General features: G+C 42.5%; 2 protein-coding genes across 2 annotated transcripts; both read left to right on the top strand.

Moving 5' to 3' along the window:
* Positions 1 to 372: 372 nt before the first annotated feature.
* Positions 373 to 2,815, top strand: LOC134181220 (pleckstrin homology domain-containing family F member 2-like). Its single transcript, XM_062648456.1, has 7 exons — positions 373 to 409; positions 731 to 795; positions 874 to 1,011; positions 1,246 to 1,309; positions 1,567 to 1,692; positions 2,480 to 2,586; positions 2,669 to 2,815. Exons 1-7 carry the CDS (start codon positions 394 to 396, stop codon positions 2,792 to 2,794), a joined length of 642 nt encoding a protein of 213 aa, XP_062504440.1. The 5' UTR covers positions 373 to 393; the 3' UTR covers positions 2,795 to 2,815.
* Positions 2,816 to 10,188: 7,373 nt separating this feature from the next.
* Positions 10,189 to 15,847, top strand: LOC134180875 (uncharacterized). Its single transcript, XM_062648061.1, has 5 exons — positions 10,189 to 10,336; positions 10,392 to 10,448; positions 13,557 to 13,768; positions 13,836 to 13,982; positions 15,664 to 15,847. The coding sequence occupies exons 1-5, from the start codon at positions 10,189 to 10,191 to the stop codon at positions 15,703 to 15,705; spliced, it is 606 nt and encodes a 201-aa protein (XP_062504045.1). The 3' UTR covers positions 15,706 to 15,847.
* The last annotated feature ends 5,815 nt before the right edge of the window (positions 15,848 to 21,662 follow it).

Genomic DNA, 21,662 nt, shown 5'->3' with positions numbered 1-21,662 from the left:
TTAAATAATTAAATTAGTAGGAGCATAAATGGTATTTTAAAAAGTGTCACATCATTGTATTTTGTGTTAAAGAAATCAATAGAAATAAAGTAATTTTTACAAATTAATTTAAATTTTGAAACCTATTAGATGTAACTGATTCTAATTAATTATTGATAATAATAAATTATTATTTAGGATATCAATTTGTCGAGACATGCTCTAAACAGTTCAGATTTAACTTGTATACGTCATCATTCGAATGTACACACACACACACACACACACACACACACACACACACACACACACACACACACACACACACACACACACACACACACACACACCTTACTGATCTACCCCGCCCCCACACGTCAATACTCATCCGGGTATCGCCGAAGCCTCACCAGCATGGCCCACAGACTCGGTAAGCAACTCAACCTACACGCTTCCGCCGTCGATCCGTTTCCATAGATCCCCACCGTCTATTCGCCTCCCGATGAGAGTCGCGCGAGACATGCGGGCGCGTCTACGACCCGTCGGGATCCGTCGCGGTCACGCCCACCCGCTCCATGTTCCTACAAAGTCAGTCACCGCACCGAGCGACCTGCCACTCTCTTACCAACGCAACGAGCCGACGTTTCATGGCGCCATCGAATCGCACCGCCGAATTGGCTCGAAGTATCGCCTCCCCGCGACCGTTTCGCCTGGCAACATGTCGCACTAACTTTTTTCTTTTTGTTTTCAGTTCACAGCGAAGCGAACGCGAGACGAATCGCATGCGTCGAGAGCGCATTCGGAGGCTCCGGGCAGGTACTACACGTCTGGTATTTTTATCGATTTTTTCCTAATTTTGTTTTCGTGTTTTTTTTCGGTTTTTTTTCGTTTCAGCCGCTCGCCGCTCCCGGTCGAGTTCTTGTCGGCGAGGGCGTGCTGACGAAACTGTGCAGGAAGAAACCGAAGCCGCGCCAGTTTTTCTTGTTCAGCGACATTCTCGTCTACGGCAATATCTTGATGAATAAGAAGCGGGTAGGTGGTTGAGTGTCGGTGTTTGCATGCTTGCCGATTCGCGCCGTTGATTGGTTGCCACGTGCTAGAGTGACATATTAGTGTTGCTACAATTGTGACTGATTTTGTTCCAATTGTGACTTGCTATATTTGTGTGACTTTTGCTATATTTGTGTGACTTATTGCTACATTCGTGTCTGCATGATTGATACATTTGTGTCGGGTGTCTGATTGCAACATTTATGTCTGATTTAGTACAATAAACAGCACATACTTGCACTGGAGGATGTCGAGTTGGAGTCACTGGAGGATGATGGACGTCAGTCTGACTTGATTTTTCGTTTGTTGATTGTGTGTGTGTGTGTGTGTGTGTGTGTGTGTGTGTGTGTGTGTGTGTGTGTGTGTGTGTGAGAGTCTGTGTTGTGTGTGTGTGTGTGTGTGTGTGTGTGTGTGTGTGTGTGAGTCTGTGTTGTGTGTGTGTGTGTGTGTGTGTGTGTGTGTGTGTGTGTGTGTGTGTGTGTGTGTGAGTCTGTCTGTGTGTTGTGTGTGCTCATTTTTGTGTATTTTTGGTTTTAGCGCTACGGCATGGTTGGCAGATAATTAGTTCAAAGAAGTCGTTTGCTGTGTTTGCTGCTACTGCGACCGAGAAGTCAGAATGGATGGCGCATATTAGGAAATGCGTGAATGATCTATTCTCAAAAAGTGAGGAGAGAGGAGCGTGTAATGTAGGATGGTTCGGTTTGCGTTTGGAATGGGTGTTGCCTGGGAAAGGAGAGGACAGGGAGGCAGACAGACATGTAACATGTAGACAGACATATACACAAGCAGACAGATAGACAGTATTTTGAATCAAACTGTAAGAGTGCAATATCAACTCTAAATTCTGACAGGCAGACAGACAGACAGATGGACGGACGGACGGACGGACAGGCAGACAGACAAGACAAGCAGGCATTTAGGTAGACAGATGGATAGACAGACAGACGGATGAATGGACAGACAGACAGACAAGCGGCAGATAGGTAGACAGACGGACGGCTAGACACACAGACAGACACGCAGGCAGATAAAGATACAACAAACAGATCTTCAAAAGTAAACAAATCCACACCTCAGTCCATTACTTTTTTCATCAATTCAGGCCGATGGATGGACAGACAGACAGACAAGCAGACAGATAGGTAGACAGAAGGACAGACAGACAGACAGATGGACAGACGGACAGACAGACAGACAACACATGCATGCGCGTGCATGCACACACACACACACACACACACACACACACACACACACACACACACACACGCACGCACACACTCAATGACTGGCAGACAGACAGACAGACAGACAGAGAAGCAACTATGACGGCAGTAGATCATCAGACAACAAACCTCTCTAATCCTACCTCAATACTTACCGACAAAATATACCAATACTGTCAAAATGATTAAAGAATTTGTACTCACGGTTACTTAAATATTTCTAGGTGGAAAGAAGGCTACGAAAGATCGTGCCGCAGTGTGGGTACCAGACAGTGAAGCGCCAGTCTGCATGGTGTGTACTAAAACAAAATTTTCAGCAATAACTCGACGAGTAAGCTCATGAGGACATATGTTTATGTGGTGTAGTTGTGATTATTATTGTTGTTGTTGTTGTTGTGTGTGTGTGTGTGTAGCATCATTGTCGGAAGTGTGGGTTGGTAGTATGTAACAAGTGCTCTTCGAAGAAATTTTCTCTGCCGAATATATCGGCTAAGCCTCTTCGTGTCTGTGATAACTGCTATGATTCGTTGGCAAGGTAATGTGTTGTGTATAACGGAGGAATGTGGGATGGTCATGTAGATGTACACACACGTGTGCACACACACACACACACACACACACACACACACACACACACACACACACACACTTGCTATCGGATCGCCATCCATTTCTTATCTAGTGTAGACACGGGTTAAGACTCTTTAATTAACTTGGTGGGCATTTTGTAATCTTAAAAGTCGAAGACAGTGGGTGTGCAGTTGTCTGATTGTTTTACAATAGTCTTAGCGAGCAAAGATTGAATGATTCAGTGCATGCAAGCACATGCATCAGACCCGAAGCTCGAAATGTCTTATCATGAGTAAATTTTTAGACAGTAGAAAGCGTAGCCCTGGGGACAGAGAGGGCACACAAGTATGCTCTCTTGCTTGTAGCCACTCTGCGTATGGGTTGGTGCTTGCTGCTTCCTCAAGAGGAGGATGAGATTAGGGATTAGGGAGGAGGGAAAACCGTCCCAGGGCCTCTCAGATGCAAGTCTGAGGATGTGTGCCTGTGTAGAGATGAGTGTCTCATATAAATGTCATCATGTGTGATGAGTATTTTGGGAACGGCCGTCGTGTGAACGTTGGGCTATCTTGAACTGTAAACATGCAGACGATCTAGTAACGTGGTTGTACTGTACAGTTCTGGTTTATGAACTCGTAGAGAGAAATAAGATGTCACTTAGTAAATTCTCCCAACTTGCATTGAGTTGAATGGCATAGGGCACTGTGACACACACACACACACACACACACACACACACACACACACACACACACACACACACACAACTTCATTGTAATCCCTTTACTCGATTATTGCCTTATGTTGCATGTATTGCTTTCAACAAGCACCCACACATTGGCCATCAGTCACGTGATACTGAAAAGGAGGCAGAGATATCTTAGTGGAGTGTGGACACTCGCTATCCGTTTCTGGTTTAGTGTTAACACAGCATGACTTTTTAAATGAACATGGCAGCCACTTTGTAATCTTGGTGGTCGAAGAAGGGTGCGCAGTTGTCAGATTATTTTACAACAATTTTAGTGAGCAAAGATTGAAATACTATGGTGATCGTGCTGCAAGTTATTAGCAAGTGCCTTATAAGGCATTACTCTGAAATGTCTATTGTGAGTATATTCTTGGATATTAGAAAGTGTAGCCCTGAGGACTCCTGTGCTGCCAGGTATGTAGTGGTGTCTGCTGGTCTGCTGCTCCCTTGAGGAGGAGAATGAGATTAGGGAAGAGGGAGAAGTGTCCCCAGGGCCTCTCAGATGCAGGTCTGAGGATGTGTGCCTTTGTGTAGAGATGAGTGTCTCATTTAAAGTCATTGGGTGTGATGAGTATTTTGGGAATGACAGCCGTTTGAACGTTTGGCTATCTTGAACTGTAAAGATGAAGTCGATTTAGTAGCGTGATCATACAGTTCAGGTTTTATGAAGACGTAAAGAGAGATTTGCCGTCACGTAGTAAATTCTCCCAACTTACAGGGAGCAACACACACACACACACACACACACACACACACACACACACACACACACACACACACACACACCTTCATTATAATCCTTGGCAGATTTAGCTGGCGTGTAGAACCACACAGCATCTCTAAGCTCTAAGCAACTCTGACTGACATCTAAACTTAAGTTTCGTCCACACTGGAAGTCAGATTGCGATGTGACCGCAAACGTCACTTTCACACTTGAACTATTCGAGGCCGGAGATCGCAATCCAATCGAGAATGATTGAATCTAATTATGAAAATAGTGGGCGTTACCTTCTTGTGCACTACAAATGTGGTCGGAGCAATTTAACCCACCTCACTCTTGTTCTCACTTGATTTCAATTGCCTTATGTTGCTGTATTGATGTTTTTGACAAGCTCCCAAATGTTGGCTATTGGTCACGTGATACTCATCAGTCAGGTACTGAAAGGAAGCAGAGATCTTAGTGCAGTGTGGACGCTCACTATCAATTTTTGGTTTAGTGTTAACACAGCTTTACTTTTAAATAAACATGGCTGGCACTTTGTAATCTTGACAGTCGAAGAAGGGGGTGTGCAGTTGTCAGATTATTTTGGACATTAGAAAGTGTAGCCCTGAAGACTTTTAGTTGGCATTGAAGAGGAGAATGAGATTAGGGAGGAGAGAAAACTGTCCCCAGGGCCTCTCAAATGCAGGTCTGAGGATGTGTGTGTGTCTGTATAAAGATGAGTGTCTCGTATAAAGTCAATGGGTGTGATGAGTATTTTGGGAACGGCGGATGTTCGAACGTTTGGCTATCTCGAACTGTGAGATGCAGTCTATCTAGTAATGTGATCGTAAACTTTTGGTTTCATGAATTCGTAGAGAGAGATATGTTGTCACTTAGTGGATTTTTCCAAGTTGTAGTAAATTCTTCCAATCTACAGTGAGCAGCGCGTGCGAGCATGCACACACACACACACACACACACACACACACACACACACACACACACACACCACACACACCTCACACTTGCTATCAGATCGCCATTCATTTGTTATCTAGTGTGGACACGGCTTAAGACTCTTTAACATGTTGGGCATTTTGTTATCTTGGAAGTCAAAGACATTGTTTTGTGCAGTTGTCTGATTGTTTACAACAAGAGTCTTATATAGCAAGCAACGACTGAAATCCTGTGCTGATTGTGGTTCAAGTTATTAATTAAGCCAGTGGATGCAAGCACATGCATAAGACCACAGTCTGAAATGTCTATTGTGAGTAAATTTTTGGACATTAGAAAGTGCAGCCCTGAGGACTTCTAGCTCTCAGGTGTTTGCCTGCAGCTAGTAGCCTGCTACGCCTGATTAGGAGAATGAGATTAGGAATGAGGGATAACTGTCCCCAGGGCCTCTCAGATGCAGATCTGAGGATGTGTCTGTGTAGAGATGAGTGTCTCATATAACGTCATTGGTTGTGATGAGTATTTTGGGAACGGCAGTTGTGTGAACATTTGGCTATCTTGAACTGTAAAGATGAGGTTGATCTAAAAGATCATACAGTACAGGTTTTATGAACTTGTAGTGTTGTCACTTAGTAAATTCTCCCAACTTGTAGTAAATTCTCTTAACCTACAGTGAGCAGCACACACACACACACACACACACACTCACACACACACACACACACACACACACACACACACACACACACACACACACACACACACACCAGAGGTGTCTCCAAGATTTTCTCTAAGGCACCAAGGAAATTGCTATAACCACAGGCACCCTTAATTTTTGGCCATGCCCATGCCAATTTTTGTGGTGACAGCCCCAGGAAAGCTTTGGTGTGGGTAAGATGCCACAAACTGTTGTCATGAAATGCTCAGGCACAAAAGGAACAATGTGCTTTATTTTTAAAGAGAGTTTCTGTCTGTCTTATACCCCATTCACACAAGCACAGCTCCAAACTACGCCAAGCCGAGCCAAGCGAGCCTGGGCTAATGAAGTGAGCCAGCCCTTGTTCACACGACGTTCTGACAAACCGAGTCAGTCGAGTGTTAGTAGGCTTGTCTCTTGGTGCGTATGCTAGATACAGACGTCGTCATGGAACAAGCTGTCTGCGCTTACTTCTCGCTGGCACTAGAACAGGCTAAATATTAAGGAGAAGTACCGAGCATAGACGTCGACGTCGTCGTTGTTTCGACAGGCACATACAACCGAACCGAACCAAACCAAATCGTGCTAGCATGGCAACTTGAGGTGGGCCAACTCAGCACGGTTTGGTTCCGTTCGGCCGGCAATTACACAACGAAATGAAACCGAGCCAAACCATGCCGTACCGTGCTGGCACAGTTACAAATGCTCATGTGAATGCAGTATTAGTTCACTGTACTTCACCACATCGAGTAGAGGATGGCAGGCCTTTACTAAGTGGAAGCCAGGGCATGGCAGATGGCGGAGTGCCATGCCTTTGGTATAAGTCATTGATTAGTGCATGCAATCACATTGATTGTTGGAATTGTCCCACCCTAAAAGCAAAATTCCCGGAGGTTGCCGAAGTCAAATGGCGAGTACAGATGCTGAGGCCGTTGTGGACCTTGTTGGTTCTAATGAACATCTGTAGCGACCATCGGCTTGGCAAACAAGCACCAGAAGAAACAACATTTGGAACTGATTACAGTAACCTTCTTGGTGAGCAGCTCCAAAAAGAGCACTGCTGATGTTCGAACAGAATACAGCAAGTGGAGTAGAAACACCACTCTACTTTGTATTGACGCTTTGTGCATGCTCAACTTGCTGACAGTTCTAAGCGTTCGTTTGCTAGCAAGAGTTCCAACAGTTCTGGCAGTTCTAGTTCTATGAGTAATTTTTTTGGCAGTAGAAAATAAGGCCTGAGGACGAACAGGGGGCACAGATGTGTTCTCTGCTTGTTGTTGTGTTGCTGCTGTCTTGATGCTGTTGCTGTTGCCAAGTCTAGAGACTGAGGTTAGGGAGGAGGGTGAACTATTCCCAGGGCCTCTCAGATGCAAGTCTGAGGATGTGTGTCTGCATGGAGATTAGCATCTCATATAAATGTCATTGTGTGTGATGAGTATTTGGGAATGGCGGTCGTGTGAACGTTTGGATATCTTGAACTGTAAGATGCAAGTGATCTAGTAGTGTGATCGTATAGTTCTGGTTTTACGAAGTTGTAGAGAGATAAGCTGTTACTTAGTAAAATTCTTCCAACTTTTAGTAAATTCTCTTAACCTGCAGTGAGCAGTAATGCCATTCATACGTTAATTAAGTGGTTGGATGTTGTGCACACACAGAGTGAGACACATAGGCATGCATGCATGCACACCACACCACACACACACACACACACACACACACACACACACACACACACACACACACACACACACACACACACACAAACACACACACACACACACACACACACACACACACACACACACAACTTCATTGTAATCTCTTTACTCGATTATTGCCTTGTGTTGCTTGTATTGATGCTTTCAACCAAACACCCACACATTGGCCATCAGTCACGTGATACTGAAAAGGAGGCAGAGATATCTTAGTGCAGTGTGGACGCTTGCTATCCATTTCTGGTTTAGTGTTAACACAGCATGACTTTTTAAATGAACATGTCAGCCACTTTGTAATCTTGACAATTGAAGGGGGTGTGCAGTTGTCAGATTATTTTACAACATTTGTAGTGAGCAAAGATTGAAATACTATGGTGATCGTGCTGCAAGTTATTAGCAAGTGTCTTATATTGCATTACTCTGAAATGTCTAGTATGAGTATATTTTTGGATATTAGAAAGTGTAGCCCTGAGGACTCCTCAGTTGCCGACCAGGTCTGAAGAGGACGATGTGATTAGGGAAAAGGGAGAACCGTCCCCAGGGCCTCTCAGATGCAGGTCTGAGGATGTGTGTTTGTGTTAAGATGAGTGTCTCATTTAGAGTAATTGGATGTGATGAGTATTTTGGGAATGGCGGTCTTTTGAATGTTTGGCTATCTTGAATTGTAAAGATGAAGTCGATCCAGTAGCGTGATCATACAGTTCAGGTTTTTTATGACGATGTAGAGAGAGATTTGCTGTCATGTAGTAAATTCTCCCAACCTACAGTGAGCAACACACACACACACACACACACACACACACACACACACACACACACACACACACACACACACACACACACACACACACACACACACACAACTTCATTATAATCCTTGGTAGATTTAGTTGTCGTGTAGAGCCACACAGCCTCTCTAAGCAACTCTGACGGGCATCTAAACTTGAGGCCCGTCTGCACTGGCAGTCAGATTGTGATGTGACCGCAAACGTCACTTCCACACCTAATCCATTCGAGGCCGGAGATCGCGATCCGGTTGTGAATGGTTGAATCTAATTATGAAAATTGTGGGTGTTACCTTCTTGTGCGTTACGAATGTAGTCGGAACAATCTAAGCACCTCACTCTTTTGTTCTCTGTTGATTTCAATTGCCATATGTTGCTGTATTGATGTTTTTGACAAGCACCCTAACATTGGCCATTAGTCACGTGATCGGGGTTTGAAAATCTAAAATGTTGGTTGCCAAAGCAATTCTTATTATGCCACGCCCCTAAAAAAATGTACGCTCGTCACGCCTACTTGTGATGCTCAGAAGTTACTAGTCAAACAGTCTTATAGCTACTTAATTTTTGTTACACTCGTCCTAGTTCAATAGTATGATGCGGCAATGTAACCACTTGCAGGCACAGAAGGCGCTTCATTCTCTAGATTAATATCTAGGTTCAAGGGTTTGGACATCCTAGACTTTATAAACTGACCAACTGACTAACAGTTTGTTACACTAAGGCCACGGTCTCTTTGTGCAGAAGTCATGCACACGTGCCATATTTCCGTTATCTCATACTTGAAGTTCTTACCATGAGTAACACTAGACAAATAATTTTGCGAGTTAGAGAGAAGCCAGACTTCACTGACACCTTGTCAGTGCGTTTATTACAGCAACTGATGTAATTGAGCATGAGCTCAAGAACAGTGCGAAGCCGTGGTTCTTTATGGCAATTTTCTAGCCCCGCAAAACGAGACGATAGAGGCAATTTCCATCTGCGCCTACAGCTACATTTGCAGGAGCTTTGTCTGGTATCAGATCCCTAGCCATCAAATCTAGTTGGAACCGAGACAAGAAACTAGTAGCTGGCTTCCGGGAATGTTGGTATTTGCCGGTCTCGGCTAGAATTGCTCTGGCTTTGACTTCTGTTGCACATTTCAAGTTTCGTAAGTGCTGAATGCATGCCATTGTATGGCAAGCCAGTCAAAATCAAGCCTATTGTACAGTTTCTTTAATTAATTAATTAATTACCTAAGTGTTCCCCAGGTGCAGGTAAATGTCATTTTCGTGCACATGCTTTAGGGATCGCCTTAGGATCGTGGAACACACGGGCGGACAGTTTACGTTCATGTAGACAGAAAAGTTGAGGTTTTTGTGTACCCAGATTACGCCGTACTGTTTTTCAAGGGCCCACTAAACTCGGAAATTTGGAAAGTCTATCTATGTCATGGTTTACCATTCCTACTGCATGGTGACTTCCTAGGCTTGACCAGTCGCCATTCCTGTGACAGATATCGCCATTTAGCGACTTGGCGACCGGTTTTTCAAACCCTGCGTGATACTTATCAGTCACTTGATATACTTATCAGTCACGTGATACTGATAGGAGCCAGAAACCTTAATGCAGTGTGGATGCCCGCTATCCATTTCTGGTTTAGTGTTAACACGTCATGACTTTTTAAATGAACATGGCAGCCACTTTGTAATCTTGACAGTCGAAGAAGGGGTTGTGCAGTTGTCAGATTATTTTACAACAATTATAATGAGTAAAGATTGAAATACTATGGTGATCGTGCTGCAAGTTATTAGCAAGTGCCTTATAAGGCATTACTCTGAAATGTCTATTGTGAGTATATTTTTGGATATTAGAAAGTGTAGCCCTGAGGACTTATGTGTTGCCCTGGAAGAAGCAAATGAGATTAGGAAAGAGGGTGAACCGTCCTCAGGGCCTCTCAGATGTAGGTCTGAGGATGTGTTTTTGTGTAGAGATGAGTGTCTCATTTAAAGTCATTGGGTGTGATGAGTATTTTGGGAATGACGGCAGTTTGAACGTTTGGCTATCTTGAACTGTAAAGATGAAGTTGATTTAGTAGAGTGATCATACAGTTCAGGTTTTATGAAGACGTAGAGAGAGATTTGCTGTCACACAGTAAATTCTCTCAACTTACAGGGAGCAGCACACACACACACACACACACACACACACACACACACACACACACACACACACACACACACACACACACCACTTGCTATCAGACCGCCATCCATTTGTTATCTAGTGTGGACACGACTTAAGACTCTTTAACATGTTGGGCATTTTGTAATCTTGGATGTCAAAGACATTGTTTTGTGCTGTTGACTGATTGTTTTACAACAAGAGTCTTATACAGCAAGTAATGACTGAAATCCTATGCTGATTGTGTTTCAACTTATTAGCCAGTGCATGCAAGCACATGCCTAAGACAGCAGTCTGAAATGTCTATTGTGAGTAAATTTTTGGACATTAGAAGTGCAGCCCTGAGGACTGCTAGCTCTCAGGTGTTTGCCTGCCAGCTAGTTGTCTGCGGCACCACGAAGAGGAGAATGAGATTAGGGAGAAGGGATAACTGTCCCCAGGGCCTCTCAGATGCAGATCTGAGGATGTATGTCTGTGTAGAGATGAGTGTCTCATATAAAGTCATTGGGTGTGATGAGTATTTTGGGAATGGCGGTTGTAGGAACATTTGGCTATCTTGAACTGTAACGATGAGGTCGATCTAAAAGATCATACAGTACAGGTTTTATGAACTCGTAGTGCTGTCACTTCGTAAATTCTCCCAACTTGTAGGAAATTCTCTTAACCTACAGTGAGCAGCACACACACACACACACACACACACACACACACACACACACACACACACACACACACACACACACACCAGAGGTGTCCCTAAGATTTTCTGTAGGGCACCCGAGGAAATTGCTATAACCACGGTCACCCTTCATTTTTGCCACGCCCATGCCAATTTTGTGGTGACAGCCCCAGGAAAGCTTTGGTGCGGTTTTGCTTACCTCTAAGATGCTACAAACTGTTGTCATGGAATGCTCAGGCACAAAAGAAAGAAAGCGATTTATCTTTAATTAAAGAAAGTTTCTCTCTGTCTTAGTTCACTGTACTTGACCACATGATAGCTATATTAATTAATTAATTAAGTCTTATAGCCCCTGGAAAATTTTCAAACCTCAGAAGCTGAGAACCTACTAGTAGTCTAGGAAGGGCCAGATATGTACAGAACTCGTTTACTTCAGATACTGACCTAAATAAGGGGTGGCGCTGACAACCACTGTTGATGTTTGAGTATTTATATTACAAACCATATGACAGTCTTTGTCTTAATTGGTCATTTCTTTAAACCAAGCATCCCAGGAACTACTTGTTAGTCTCAAACAACTTCCCACTTTTCAAAATACAAATACAAGTCATTATCTTCATAGCTAATCACTGTGGAGTAAAGCATGGTCAGCCTGTACCAAGTGGAAGCCAAGGCATGGCAGATGGCGAAGCACCATGCCTTTGGTATGTTAGAGACAACCCTATACACACACACACACACACACACACACACACACACACACACACACACACACACACACACACACACACACACACACACGCGCACACACACTAGTGCCAGCAATCCATGTCTCCATTCTTTTCTTCACTTTACTTGTTTTGTTAATATCAATCAAGAATTATGTTGTATAGTCATTTGATCGATAGACACAGACGGCCATTGTGTGTAATTATTATTGATGTAAACCATCAATGGGTTGCACAATGGCCACACATGAAAAATTTTTTGTGCATAGAGTTCTCGAATTGTACACGCACATGGTGCACTCATCGTTTATTATTATTATTAGATACAATGTCAACAACACTGGTGATGAAAAAACTGTAAATAGAGATCTCTTCAACACACAAAGATAGAAACACTAAATATTTTAAAGTCAGACTCTTTAACATGGCAGGCATTTTGTAATTTTGAAAGTTGAAGACAGTGGGTGTGCGTTGTCAGGATATGTTACAGATGTGCTCAATGAGCAAAGGTTTGGAATCCTATGCTGATCTTGCTTCAAGTCATTGATTAGTGCATGCAATCACGTTGATTGTTGGAACTGTCACTCCCTAAATCCAAAATTCCCAGAGGTTGTTGAAGTGAATTGGCGAGTACAGATGCTGAGGCCGTTGTGGACCTTCTTGTTGGTTCTAATGAACACTTGTGGTGACCATCGGCTTGGCAAACACTAGAAGAAACGACATTGAGAACTGATTACAGTGACTTTCTTGATGAGCAGCTCCAAAAAGAGCACTGCTGATGTTCGAACAGAATACAGCAAGTGGAGTAGAAACACCACTCTACTTGGTATTGACGCTTTGTGCATGCTTAACTTGCTGACAGTTCTAAGCGTTCATTTGCTTGCAAGAGTTCCAGGAAAACAGTTCTGGCAGTTCTAGTTCTGTGAGTAATTTTTTGGCAGTAGAAAATGAGCCCTGAGGACGAACAGGGGGCACAGATGTGTCCTCTGCTTGTTGTTGTGTTGCTGCTGTGTTGATGCTGTTGCTGTTGCCAAGTCTAGAGACTGAGGTTAGGGAGAAGGGTGAACCGTCCCCAGGGCCTCTCAGATGCAAGTCTGAGGATGTGTGTCTGCATACAGATTAGCGTCTCATATAAATGTCATTGTGTGTGATGAGTATTTTGGGAACAGTGGTCGTGTGAACATTTGGCTATCTTGAACTGTAAGATGCAAGTGATCTAGTAGTGTGATCGTATAGTTCTGGTTTTACGAAGTTGTAGAGAGATATATGCTTTCACTTAGTGAATTCTCCCAACCTGTAGTAAATTCTCTTAACCTGCAGTGAGCAGTAATGCCATTCATACGTTAATTAAGTGGTTGGATGTTGTGCACACACAGAGTGAGACACACATGCACACAGGCACACAGGCAGGCATGCATGCACGCACACCACACACACACACACACACACACACACACACACACTCACACACACACACACACACACACACACACACACACACACCACTTACCCACACCAAACACTTACATGTGGTTTCTTAATGAAATCACATTAACTTAATCCAGTTAACCAATCGACTCAACTCCAATCCATTATGCATACCAAATTGACACTGTGGCATCATCTCATAACGACACCCACGATTGGTCGTTCCCTCACTAACCAGAGACGTTTGTTTTGTAGTCAAGACGCCGACTCTCTCTCTCAAGAATCTCCATCCAGCCTATACCAGATTCCCTCTAACCCCGAACGTAACCTTCCAGACAGTGATGACGAGGTATTGCAACAATCTTATCAGACCGAGTGCTAACGATGCATAGCATCACGTTGTGTGTGTTCTGAAGGACGACACGTACTCGGATCCCACCCTAATGGACCCGCCCGCTCTACCCCCTAAGAAAAGAGGAAGTTCCGGAGATCGAGTTCGATCACTGGAAGGATCGTCGGCAGAGGAAGCAGACGAAGAGGACGACATTCAACTATCAGCACCGGTATGTATGCATACACTTATTCATTGATATCTACCATATTTTCTTGTATAGTAACCCGTGGGTTACTATTAGTGGTTTAGTATTTTTTTAAACTGATTAGAACCATCGGTTACTATTTAAGTGGGGCTACTAATCGAGTGTGTGGACTAATTTTTTCAATGTCTGCTATCATTCAAGAAGTAAGGAGCTGTGCAAGTATTTGTACACTCTTGATGCATGCAATACTGTCAACTGCTCAATCATCTCTATATTCCTCCCGATCCGTCCTCAATGTTCTCCTTTAGTTTATCAGTATTTATTTGTTTGTTTAATTATTTAGTTAGTTAATTAGTTAGTTAGTTATTATTTATTTATTTGTTTATGTATTTAATTAATTATTTAGTTAGTTATTTATTATTTATTTACTTATTTATTTATTTATTTAACTATTAAATTTAGTTATTTATTTTTATATTTAGTCAGTTATTTATTTATGTATTTATGTATGTATCTAATTGTTTATTTATTTATTTATTTAATAATTTATTTATTTAATTATTATTTATTTAAACTGATCGGATCCACGGGTTACTATTCGAGGAAATATGGTGTGTGGTGTTAGTGTGTATTGGTTCTGCTGTCAGTCGGTCTGTTTGGGTGTTAGTGCTTGTGTGTGTGTGTGTGTGTGTGTGTGTGTGTGTGTGTGTGTGTGTGTGTGTGTGTGTGTGTAGCCTCGTACCAGACCCTCTCGTGCTGTCATGCCCGCTTCCCGTATAGCACGACAATGTTGGAGAGGGTCTGGGATCATACCGCCTACTTTCTTCACCTAGTGTCACCCACGTCACCAATGTCAACACTCTCATGCTCTTAGTTAATTATGAATCTATCCTTCTATCAAAGTTATGCTAGCTGTGATATTCGATTGCATACATTCATTGTTACATTTCGTTCCTGTACAGCTGCATGAGAAGAGACCCACCTTGCCGCATGGAAAGAGATTCATTCACAGAGGGAGCTCGATCCTGAGTTCGATTTACGTTATCTGAAGCTGTGAGGTCCAATGTGATTCGATCAGCAGTCTAGGTAGCTTGGACTAGGGATGCACTAGGCGCCGCTCTATTACTGTGCTAGTCTACGAGAACAATACAAATCGGGAAGCTTGAATACGATTCGGGAACATTTGGAGCCTGGCAGAGCGTGCCGTCAGACACGGTGTTGACTTCCGCTGTAGAGTCTCTTGGAGAGGAAGTCCTCTTTCCCAGAGAGGTTGGCAAATACGTAGAGCTTGCGTAGAGACAGGATACCAACACTGAAAGGAAACAAGTAGAGAACGAATGGAAGGTCAAGTCTGTTGCAAGACATTCCGTGTGACACATGAGAATATCTATTAGACTAATCGTATTAGTAGCGTGAGGCTTGGTGACATACGAGCTAGTTTGATCATCTAATAGCATAAATGGTAGGCGGTATGATCCCAGACCCTCTCCAGCATTGTCGTGTTATACGAGAACCGGGCAGGACGGCGCGAGAGGGTCTGGTACGAGGCTGTATGTGTGTGTGTGTGTGTGTGTGTGTGTGTGTGTGTGTGTGTGTGTGTGTGTGTGTGTGTGTGTGTGTGTGTGTGTGTGTGTGTGTGTGTGTGTGTGTGTTACTTCCTATATATACTACTCAAATCACATCAATTTATATTCTCTTACTGTAGGTTGTGCCTCAATTTTACACAGACACAGCAGAGCACATGTGACGGCATCGCTCGGCACCTCTTTCTTTATGTGGAATCGAACAGCCATCCTTATCTTACATTGACAGACTCCCTAGTTTTGTATGACTACTACGTTACTACGACAGTCTTGTACATTAAACTTGGCCATTGCTAGATTTCTTGATCATTCTGCGACTGCTGTGTGTGGCATTCACAAACGAGTTGTGGTAAATACAGTCTCTATTCTGTGATTAGATTACTGGGTGGTCGGGATCGTTGTCATGTTGTGTGGTGGTTGTTTGGGAAATGTGATTGTTGTGGCATGGGGCCGAGTCTAGACCGGGCTATAGCCCCATCATTTGTAGGCGTAGTCATAAATATTGTGGACTGTAAATATGTGTAAGGATGAGAGATGTATGTAGTACACCCTTCCCCTCCCCCTTTTTTCCAGTCTGGATCTGCCACTGATTCTTCTGTATCAGTCACTTAGAAGCTAATAAAAATGGGCGTGTCCATATCAAAAGTGGGATGTCTCGTTGCATCATGAAGTTTTCTTTAGAGGTCAAGCTACGCCCCTTGTTGTGAGAAGGGAAATCAGGGGGTTTTGATAGCAATGTGTTGTATCTAAGTTTTTTGTTACATACGGGCTTGTGTTGGGTCTGGAGTAGGCCAGACTTTGTCACTTACATGTGACTCCAGGGCTGATTTTGTGACACTCGAGTGCAATTTGAGATCAAGTTAAGGGGTTTTGTATAGACATGTGCTCATAGGCAGCCAAACTTTTCTCTATGATAGTTGTTGCTCCCCTTGTCTGCACATGTTTGGGTATGTGTAGATAGAATTAGAGGGTTACCATATGGTACTATTAATTAATATTAATGTTAACATAACGTTAATATAAATATAATATAATATATTGGTACTATAATATAATTTTAATGTTAGCATAACATAATGATACTGTTAGTTGCTTATGGTGAGCTTCTGATCGAATGAAATATATAGTGCAGGTCCGGATCCAAGAATTTTTGAAAGAGGGGGTTGACCTGGTACCAGTTATTTATAGCATTACTAATTTTCTCTTTTCTAATGAAATTATATAAAATTATTGAACCACGCCTATTGGAAAAGAGGGGGTTGCAACCCCCTCAACCCCTCATCTGGATCCTATCCTGCAGTGGATAATTGCCTTTTCGCATGCAGTCTCCCGTATATTGACCTCTACTCCCAATTATCCACTTTATAATATAGCATCATACTACTAATATTTAGTGAATCAAGAGACTGTCCTCTGTCAAACGACAGCCTCGTTTTGCTCGTTTAATTAACGGAGTCATTCATCTATGCATCTTGTTATCTCTGAACGCATGCGCAGCGAGGCATTCGTAAGTTTGCCGGTGTGTCAGTATCTGTGTGTCTGTCTGTTACCGCTCTACCTACTTGCGCAGTCAATTTTAACAACAATTGAGGTCTTCTGCGGGTAAGAAGTGACGTTGTCTTGGATTTTTGATTCGTGAATTTGCAAGTTAGCTTCGTTTTTGCGTTCAATGCGTAATTTCTCGGTGCGCATGCGTTACCCACAGTATATTTTGGCACGGTGGAATTTAATGACTACAATGGGCTTCTACAGGTAAGATGTAATGTTTTCATTCGTCGATTTGCAAGAGTAAAGCTTTGTACGTTAGTTATTAGTGATTTTAACGTACTTTATTTTAATGCATTTAACGTATTTTAATGCACTTTAGAGTGTACGGTAATTTGCTCCGTGTGTTTGTCCTACTGAACTTTGAATGCCGAATTGATTGCGCACCAAGGAGGCATCGGCACTCCTCGTGCTTTCATTGTCAAGACCTGATAAAAATGTTGATATTTATTAATTAATTACTTTAGAGAAAGTTAGGGTTAGAAGGAGCAGTAGAACGGGACAGTGAAAGAAATTGCTAAAATATTCTCACTTTAAATTGCGTATCAATAATTTGGGCAAAAGGCATGCCTTTAACACACCATTCTACCTAGAAATTATTATCGCCTGCATACGTAGCTACTATACACAATTATTTCATGCACACAAGTCACAATCGATTTCAAGTTCTCCCTTGCCGGTCTTCCTTTTCGTTTTATTGTAAAGCAGCCCTGGGGACGGACAGGAGCCAGACTATGCAACCGATCTCTGGTTCTGCAATGATGATGATGATGATGATGATGAGTGTGGAGGAGGGCGATGCCAATTCTATAGGAGAGGGAGAAATAACGTCCCCAGAGCCTCTCAAAACACGTTTGAGGATGTACCGATACGATGCCGCCGTGACCTTGAAAAGGCTGTAAGATCAATTAATGTTGTGGTCGCACGGAAATCGCGTCTTTGCATTCTTGGTTTTTACGGATGCCGTTTGGCTAGCATGTCAGAAAATAGAATTAAATGTTTTGTGGATCCCGCAACAGTGGAAAGGTGTACGTGTGGCAACGTATGGCAAATTCTCCCAACTACTCAAGCCAGTCTCTCCGCCCCTTCCTCTAATTCCTCCCCGCTTTAGAGTGACAAACAGAGGAATGGCAGGGGCCTAGCTCCAAACCAACACACATGTACTAGACAGTATACAGTAGTTTTGCACGTCTATTTACTAAATGTAGTACAGCATCAGTCTGTATACGGCTACAAATTACAGTGTTGTGTTGCAATGGTTGCTATTAAACTCTTACAAGTTGTGACTGCCTGATCTTACAAAATTGCAGCCCGGCCGCCTTCCTATTTGAGCACAAATTAAATTTAACTTAAATTAACAAATCTAATTTCATATATATAAATTCCTAACTCAAACAATCTCCCCAACATCCCAAGCCAACAAGTCTTACATTACATTATGTATATCACAACTATCAACGTTCTGTACTTCAAGCTGAATTCTCTTATGAATTTCTAGCTGTTACGTCAAAATAGGCAGGTCGACCCTCCAAGAAATCAGGGTGAAAAACTTCACCAGGACGGCTTTCAGTAGAACCATTGCACCTCATCTCCCTCATAACATCTCTGTTCTCAACCAATAAGGCCTGGAGAATAACTTCTGCCAATGCATTGTGTCTACGTGTGTGCTCTGGACCAAAGCCACAACCAAGAAGGCGATCTCCAAAAGTGTCAATGTGCTGACCACAACTGCACAAGACAGATACCGGAGGAGAAGGAAACATCTTGATTCCCAACCAGAGCCGTACTGCAACAACAAACTCATGAGGAGACATGGAAAGGCCGAGATTAGAGTTGGGTATTGCCCGCAACCAAGCTCCTGCACGAGATGTACTGATTGGATTTAAACGTGCTCGGTCTCGTAAGCTAGCAGTGTTCAACAAATACTTGACTATATCAGAGTCAAATTTTGATTGGATTTGTCATTGAGTAGCAGTGCTGAAATCTAAAGTCAAAGAACTGTGTTTGCTTTTCAGGTAGTGACAAATCTGAAGATGACATTCGAGTCTCCTGATAGTAAAGGCCTTGAGAAATGTAAATTTGCAATATCCAGTAAATTGCAAGCCATTTTGAAGAAGTCCTGTACCATTTACGAGTAGAATTGCAACTCCTAACGCAATTAGCTGGTGAAGACTAGACTGCTTCTCTCAGACCAAGTCCACCAAGTGTAATAAGTAATGTCGCTTGCAGCCATACTAATTCTGTAACAGAAGAACGACAAATAATTTCTAAAGATCGTCGTAACCCTTGATCAAAGCGATGTAATTGTTCAATAGATCGTAAGATATGATTGACTTTGCAAACACTCTGACAGGTTTGAAGCAAATGCAATTCAACCTTTGGATCATCAAGATTAGCAACATTTGACTGAGACTCTAAGATTTTGTCAACACGTTTAGCTGTGGTGGACTTAGAAGATTCGACAGATCCGTGGACTGGCGATCCTTGTAACTCGATACCTTCTGATAACCGTCTGACTTTTGAAGGAAATTCAGGAAAATTTTGGTCTCCAGAAGATCAATATAGTTCACATTTGTTTAAATTGCTGTGCAAGTCAAAAATGGGACCCTTCGCCATTAAACTTTGTAATGGAGACCATATTGATTCTCTATTACCAACGAAAAGCCATCATCTAAGTACCACAGTTGAAAGAGTAAGCCAGAATACTAATCCAAAGAATCTAGTAATTCCAGAATCACAAGAGAAAACAACACAGCACTTATGGGATCTCCCTGTTATATATATATATATATATATATATATATATATATATATATATATATTGCGCAATCTTTCTCAAGTTCGCACTATTTGTTTAGCAAACGATGTTCTGTATTCATTCTCTTTATAAAGCAACTACACAAGATAGACAATTTTGCAATTTGTTTAATTGACTAGCTCTTTGACTTGTCAATGAACCTACCACGCTATCTGTAAGTACAGTTATTGTGCATACGCTTGCGCATTACTGTGAATAAGACAGGTCTTTTTAGCAAACTAAACAGCGAGTACAGAAACTGCAAGATACCAAGAATCCAGTTTGCATGCAGTCTGCAATGTCTTCTACGTGCATGTTGGCTTTTACTGAATTCCACCGTTCACGCGCGTTCTACTTTTGTGCGTCTCGCACCTTCCTTAGTGTACACTCTATAGATCAATGGCGTAAGGAGATGTTTACGAGCAGGCAGGCTGCGCCAGAGCCGTATGCGCTGTAGATGCCCTCTCTAGATAAGTGGCGAGATTTAATTGTCTAGTCTAACTGTAGTCTAGAAGAGAGTAGCAGATAGCTCTCTCATACAATTAGAAGAATACGCTGTTTTCGAACCATAAAAGCATTTTCCTGCACTATAGTTTGACCTGCTGGTCTGTTAGCTGTTATAGCAGCAACACGTGTGCACACACGCGCGTGCACACACACACACATACACACGCACACACACACACACACACACACACACACACACACACAGACACACACACACACACACACACACACACACACACACACACACACACACACACACACACACACACACACACACACACACACACACACAAGCACATACACAAAGTGTTACTCGCGACACGTCTATGCAAATATAATTGATTTGCATTTGGTTGTTTCGAATGAGCGAACCTTTTGAGAACTCAAATTTGTTAAAACTCGTAATATTCAATCGACTCGTCTAGCATTAATTTGTCAGTTAGAGTGGTAACATTCCAAAAAGACTTCGAAACTTTAACTAACGATAGAAATCAATTGTTTGCTTAGGCTAGTTTCTTCTTCATCCATACAGTTCGTTAAGCTTTCTGTTGTCTGTATTGTTTAGTGTAAAACTTGGGCGCGGGCAAGATTTTCTATTAGGTTTTAGGTAATATCAATAAAAGGAGTTAATTACAGGATAAATGCAACGCAAAAAAATAAAAAATTCTATTATGTTGAAAATTTATAGTTTTAGTTGCATAAATGACAGGAAAAATAGTTTTAAATTTAAGGTTTAGAAGTCTTCGCTAAGAAATGGCAGGTCAAAGTCGCTTCCGGTTCTTCAAGTTTCGGTAACGGGCGTGGTGTACACGTCGCAGAGGGGAGACTCCATCTAGCGTGTACGGTACTGGGTAAAAGAATTGTTCGGTTTTGCGTGGCTGCACTATGCAACAATTCGCGCAAGTCATACTCAAAGCGTGTTTCGATGTCCGAAAATCCCCAAGCTAAGAGAACAGTTAGGAATCGTAAATAAGAAGAACAATTATTGCAGAGACGTTTGTGTCGTCCGGACGACTACTAAGTACGACGCGTCCTACTGAGTGGATGGAAGTCTGTAGTAGCCGCTTTAGGCCTCATAGCTTCGAGGTAGAGCCATGCAGGTCTATTCAAGAGCTTGGTCAACTCATTCAATTGTCCAAAAACTGTACTGTAACATAGCTAGGCTAGCTAGCAGACGAGATTTTAGCACACCAGTTACTGCTTTCTTCACTCAGTTCAGTAAATTAATTAAATTAGCAGCAGTAGACTCGTTGCGTCTGATAACAAATCTAG

The sequence above is a fragment of the Corticium candelabrum genome, chromosome 6 (assembly GCF_963422355.1).
Source record: "Corticium candelabrum chromosome 6, ooCorCand1.1, whole genome shotgun sequence".
NCBI lineage: Eukaryota > Metazoa > Porifera > Homoscleromorpha > Homosclerophorida > Plakinidae > Corticium > Corticium candelabrum.
The sequence above is the reverse complement of the archived record's forward strand: the minus strand, read 5'-3'. Positions and strand labels throughout refer to the sequence as shown.